Source organism: Tupaia chinensis, unplaced genomic scaffold, assembly GCF_000334495.1.
Source record: "Tupaia chinensis unplaced genomic scaffold, TupChi_1.0 Scaffold000049_1, whole genome shotgun sequence".
Taxonomy (NCBI): Eukaryota; Metazoa; Chordata; class Mammalia; order Scandentia; family Tupaiidae; genus Tupaia; species Tupaia belangeri.
In genome coordinates, this window is record NW_006159507.1 from 350,344 (window position 1) to 356,500 (window position 6,157).

General features: G+C 51.6%; 1 protein-coding gene across 5 annotated transcripts in view; it reads left to right on the forward strand.

Moving 5' to 3' along the window:
* Positions 1 to 6,157, forward strand: part of NFATC2 (nuclear factor of activated T cells 2) — a 181,831-nt gene that overhangs the window by 23,929 nt on the left and 151,745 nt on the right. For 4 of the 5 annotated variants that reach the window (XM_014591178.2, XM_027775060.1, XM_006141262.3 and 1 more), the window contains exon 2: positions 5,852 to 6,138. The exons of the other annotated variant lie outside the window; for it this stretch is intronic. In XM_014591178.2, coding sequence (XP_014446664.1) covers positions 5,852 to 6,138 — 287 coding nt within the window. The remainder of the gene's footprint in view (positions 1 to 5,851; positions 6,139 to 6,157) is intronic. 5 annotated transcript variants of the gene reach the window in all.

Genomic DNA, 6,157 nt, shown 5'->3' on the forward strand with positions numbered 1-6,157 from the left:
GGGGGTGGGGGTGGGGGTGGGGGGACTCAGAGCCCTTGGCCAGCCACTGCGTCTCGCTGGAATTTAGTAACTTTTATTTTTATTGTATTTTTTACCCTACCTTCTATTTATGGGGCTGACACCAATTTTCCATTTGTGGGAGCAGTGTAACATTTCCTTTTGAAATAAAAGAAAGTAGTATCTGAGTGATTTAAATAGAAGTATTAAGTAAATAATATTTGCTGGCGGCACTTGGACTGAGCAGAGATCATGCAAGTGGTAAGAAAAGCGAGGTTCTTGGAAACCTTCCTGAGAAAATGCAGTGGTTCTGAGATGAGCCTGACTTCCCCTCATGGCATGTGCACGTCTCCAGGACGCGAAAAGCTGTCTGCCAGGGTGGCAGCTGTTCAGGCAGAAAGAGTAAATAGTCTCAGCTCCTTACGGGAGTATTTCAACAACGTACTGTTTGTGAGATTCGCTGTCAAAGACCCAGGGGACTGAGAATGAAATGATTACTAATTATCTTCATATTCCCTGCTTGCTGTGAAAATATTCAACATCTCAGGGAGAGGAAAAATGAAGACAACAGAAGTCTGCCGCTTGGATTAATTAGAGCCAATGGAAATGCTTTGAATAGTTTTGCTCCGCAAACTCGCAAACTCGGCTTTCTGTTGCTCAGGGCTCCCGGAGTGTGAGTGATGTGTGTTCTCATGGCTGTGTTTCTGTGACTGTCCGCGTCAGCCCCGAGGGTGTATTTCTGATAAGATGCAATGCAGTTTTTCTGATAAGGCTGGAATTTTTGCTGAAAGCTTTTTTGTATTTTGTTTTGCTTGTTCCTGGGCAGTGAATTATCAAAATGTTGTCAGACATGGGTTTACATCGATCCTTTCCTAGATGAAAAACCTGTGCTCTGTTCCCTGCTGGAAGGGCGGTGCACGCGGGAGAGCGGGCACGCGCAAGTTCAAGTTTACACGGAACTGCAGCTGCAGGAACTCCAGACCCCGCAGACAGACGCGAGCTGGAGAAATCAGAGGATTTCAGAGCCAGAAGCAACCAGGGAGACCGCCTGAGTTTAAGGCCATTCCATTGTGCATGAGAGGAGCCGAGGCCTAGAGTGGGTGGGGAACTTCTCCGAAGCTGCACAGAGAGTTGGTGGCAGGGCAGGACTAGGTCCTCGGTTTCTTGCTTTGAAAACCAGAATTTTGTGACTAGATATCATGTTACGCCACCTACCACCACCTGCAAGATAAAATCTAAAACCGTTTCTTTGGGAAATTATTAATTTTTTTCTTCTACATAATACAGAAATAAAGAGAAGTCTTTTTCTTCCCTGCCACTCATTACTTCTCCCCCTAATTACTTAGTTTCCACCTTGGGGTTGCCAGTAACTTCCGGAGAAAACCTGTGCGCCCATCAGCAGTGCGTGTGTGTGCGTGTGTGGGTGCGTGTTCGTGTGGGTGTGTATTCGTGTGTGTGTTTCCTCTCACCTTCCTTAGTCTATGAACACTGCATACATCTCGCTGTCTTCCTTTAATACTGAATCTGAGTGGTTATTTCTTATGTGGGAAGTTTTTTTTTTTTCTATCGGGTGTGTGTGCTCGCGGGGACTGGGGGAGGTTGCGGCGGGGGGAAAGTGAGAAAGCACATCCCCGGGGAAATGGCCACACTGCAATCCCTTCTCAGAATTTTGAGCATACATGTATGTGTGTATGTGTGTGCGCACGTACCTAACGTGTGTCTTAAGCCTCAGGGGTTCAGGACTTGAGCCATGAAGTCAGCCGTGTGGGATCTAGCCACCTTAACTATCACGCCACTGGCTAACCCCACAGGAAGGACTTTTATAAAATATATTTTATTTTATTTATTTACTCATTTTATCTTAATTTGACCAGATAGACACACACACACACACACACACACACACAGAGAGAGAGAGAGAGAGAGAGAGAGAGAGGGAGAGAGAAAGAAAGCTGACAGGTCTGGGACTTGAACCTGGTCGGCCATGTGCCTCAACCACCACACCACCTGCTGGCCCCACAGGAAGAACTTTTAAAACCTTTTCGTAGCTGACTTTAGGTTGCTTTCCAGTGGACTTTAGGTTGCTTCCAGCCTTTTGGGGTTACAAACAGGGCTGTGGGAACGAATCTTACTTGGTTCTGCATGGGTGAGGGCAGAACCACACAATGCACTTCTGAGTGTGGCGTTGCTCTGCCCCAGGACGTGTGGGATTGGAATTTTGGTGGCTATTACCAAATTACCCTCTATAGAATTTACATCCTTGGGGCCAGCAGATGGCATAGAGCGGTTATGTCACTGGACTCTCACATGGCTAACCACGGTTCGAGTCCCAGACCTGGTGGCTTGAAGCTCATGCCAGGCATGTGTGTGTATGCCAAGATTCTGGGAGAAGAATGGAGAAGGGATTGTAGCATGGCCGTTCTCCCGGGGGGTGATTTCTCACTTTCACTTTCACTGCCTCTGTCTGTCTGTCTGTCTCTCTCTCTGGTGAATACACGTGCCCTAGAAGCAAAAATCTCTACCAAAAAAAAAAAAAAAAAAAAGAAAGAAAAGAAAAGAAAAAGAAGCTACATCCTTCTGTATTTTGCTTTGGATATTAACATCTTGAGTAGTACTTTAAGCAGTCCACATAGATTTTTCTGAACCTGTCTCTGTATTTTTCATTCACTCGACCAGCCAACAAATCTTTTCTGAGGGCCTGGTTCACGGCAGGCAGGTGGGTCCCACTCAGGTGTTAGAGAGGCAGACTGAGCGAGAGTGTCCTCATGGCATTTGCTGCTGGGTAGGGTTGGGGCTGAAGCTGCGGGGAGGCAGACCATACACAGGTAACCCCGTTTCTTGATTGGGGTGGTGAGAAATGCACAGGAAGGGGGCCGTGAGTGGGGCAGGAGCCAGGCAGAGTGGAGGCCTTCCTGGAGCACCCAGCATGCTAGCTGAGCCTGGGGGCCTGGGCGTGTGGGGGAGAGCTGCTGAGGCAGAGGGCACAGCAAGTGCAACGGTCCTGAGGTGGGAAGGAGCTAGCGCTGCCTGTGAGCTCATTTGGCCAGAGTCCAGAGAGAGGGAGGAGAGCGAGATGCGCAGGCAGTGGGCCAGGTCGGCCTCGGCAAGGTGGTTTTCCTTTCCTGCACGAGCTGTTGGAAGCCAGTGGGGCTTTCACGTGCAGTGGGGGTTCTGCCTGAATCCTTGGAGACCAGCTTTGCTATACTGCACAGCTCTGCCTCTAGGTGGCCCAGAAAGGTCACAAGGAGGTCAGGGGTCACCTGAGCAGCCACCTCACATCCCTAAGGCAGGAGCCAGTCCTACAACTTCAGGAAGAGGTCTCGTTTCTGACTGGCAGGCCCTTGGACGGATTCTTTCATTGACTTATCCTCTTGGCCACTCAGCAAATGTTTATGGAGGCTGGCGAATGCCTGGCACTATGGTCGGCACTTGGCAAACAATGCCGAACCACAGCAGACATGGCCTCAACCCCGTGGAGCTTAGAGCTGAGTGCCGAGTTGTGAATGTCTATAAAGGACCAGATGGTAACATTTTAGGCTTTGAGGGTGATTGGTCTCTGTTATAACTCTGCTGTTCTGGTGCGCAAGCAAGTCATCGACCCTGTGCAAACAAATAGGCTGGCTACGTTTCAATAAAACTTTATTTATAAACACAAACCATGGGCCAGATTCAGCTCACGGGCTCTGGTTGCCTGCCCAGGTTTAGGAGGATGGGAGTCCCTAAGCAGATAAATATAAGCTGGTAACAGATGCCAATGGGGAAAGATGGTTGGGAGAAGGGGTGGAGAAAGACCCAGGCGTGGGGCTAGAGGTGCTGTTTTTGTTGGACTGAGCAGATACAGAAAGGTGGTAAGGGGAACAGCCATGGGAAGAGCCTGCAGGCCGAGGGAACAGTGCCCTCAAGGACTTCCAGGCAGGAGCAGCTGCGAGAACAGTGAGGATGTCATTGCAGCTTTGGCCGAGCCAGCATGTCGGAGAGTGGGGAGTGTTGAGGGTAGCGTGGGTGGAAAGGGGAGACCAGGGAGAGGGCGCTGCAGCAGTCCCGGGGTGGAGGGAGGATGGAGGCTGGGCCAGGGTGGGCATCTTGCATGGGGGAGGTGTGTGAATTTGGCTTATATCTTAATTTTCTGTCTTAAATGATAGAGAGCACCAGCATGATTGACAGAGTCAAGACTGCTGCGACCCCCTTCCCTAGCCCTCTACTCCTCAGGATCTAGGGTGCCCACACTCACGCCTGGCATGTTTTCAGACAGACCCAGAGATCCAAACCTGCAGTCAGCCCTGTGGCTCCAGGCACTGCAGTTCAGTGTGCTACTGGCCGTGCCGGCGAGGCTGGGCCTGGTTATGTCTTGGCAGGAGAGGGTCAGATTTGCTGATGGAGCAGATGTGCAGCCTAAGGGTGAGGACTTGGAACTGACCTCGCTCCCACGATGGTAACTTCCCGAGCAGCCCTGCATGTCTGTACCTGTGCAGGACAGTGAGTTCAGGGGTCAGCAGTGTGTTCGTGTGTGTGCGTGTGTGCGTGTGGGGGCGTCAGCCAAGGACAGGCTCAGGAGACTTGAGAACCCATGACAGCGTGAGGCAAGGAGTGTCATGTCCCTAGGCAGTTGGCACGGGACCATCTGTGAAACACCACCCTCCAGTGGTAGGTCCTTTGGAGGTGGCAGTAGAAGTCCGAGAGGGGCTGTCACAGCTGAAGGAGCCCTGAGGTCATTCAGCAGCCACTGATTTTCATAGATTGGGGGACTCTCTATAGCTCTCTGGGAGGCAAGTGGCTCAGGTGCAGGGTTGCTAGGCTACCGGGACTGTGTTTGAGTGACCACTTCCGCTCTCTGGGCCTCAGTTCCTCCTCTGTGAAAGGACACAGATGAGACACAGTCAGGAGTCTGGTTCAGAATGAAGCTACTCCTGGGCCAGTCTGTGGCGTGGTGGTTAAAGTGGGCCGGATCTCACGTGACTGCCAGGGTGGTTTGAGTCCTGGTGGCTTGAAAAACATGCTGGGTGCATGTGTGTGTATGCTCAAAATCCTGAAAGGAGGGAAGTGGGAAGGGACTGTGGTGCACCGTCCTCCATGGGGGTGCTTTGGCACTTTCCCTTTCTCTATGTCACTCTCCAAGGGGCACACACGCTGCCTAGCAAATACAAAAAAAGATAAAAAAGAAAATTAACTATTTACACTTTGGCGTGAAGAGTCAGGATTCAAAGCCAGAACTCTGTGAAACTCCAGCGCCTGTATACTCTCTCTTGGTGCCCAGGTATTACATGTACAAGCCCTCTCTCTCTGTATCATACATGTAGAACTGCTCTGTGTTCATATCACACATATAAGTCACAGACAGGCCTAGGTCTGTGTTTTTCAAACTGTGGGTCACAACCCCCGGTGGGCTAGGAAGTCCATTCACAGGTTGTAACCAAGGTTGAAACAAAACACAGACAGGAGGGAAGGCCTGAGTGGGTTACGTGTAGCAGGGTAAGTATTATTGTTCGGTGATGCTCTTGCTTCAGTGGTGGGGATCCGTGACGTGTGAACTGGGTTGTGAGATACAAGGGTTGCATCTCACTGCAGTTTGGAGGCCTTTAGCCCAGCTCGTCTTCAGGCCTCCGGCTAAGCCTGGCTCGGGCCAGCCATGTGCTGGCACCCAGAGCATTCCATTTTGGTCTCTGTCTGCAAGGAGCCTGCGTCCACCCAAGTGGCCTCGCTTGCCTGGTGGTGAGGGATGGAGGTTGTAGGTTGGGGTGTGCGTGGTGGGAATTTAAAAAACTAAACACGAGACAAAACCCAGCCTGATTGCTCTGTACCTGGAGTTCTGATTTAGAGGCTTAAAAGACCCCTCCCTCCCCCCTTCTCTTTCCAGAAGAACCGAATGCACATAAGGTCGTCAGCCCACCCTCCGGACTCGCATACCCCGATGATGTCCTGGACTGTGGCCTCAAGCCATACAGCCCCCTTGCCAGTCTCTCTGGCGAGCCCCCCGGCCGATTCGGAGAGCCGGATAGGGTAGGGCCCCAGAACTTTCTGAGCCCGGCCAAGCCAGCCGGGGCCTCGGGCCTGAGCCCTCGGATCGAGATCACTCCATCCCACGAACTGATGCAGGCAGGGGCGTCCCTCCGTCCAAGAGACGCCGGCCTCCTGGCGGAGCAGGCGGGGCCGCCCGGGGGGG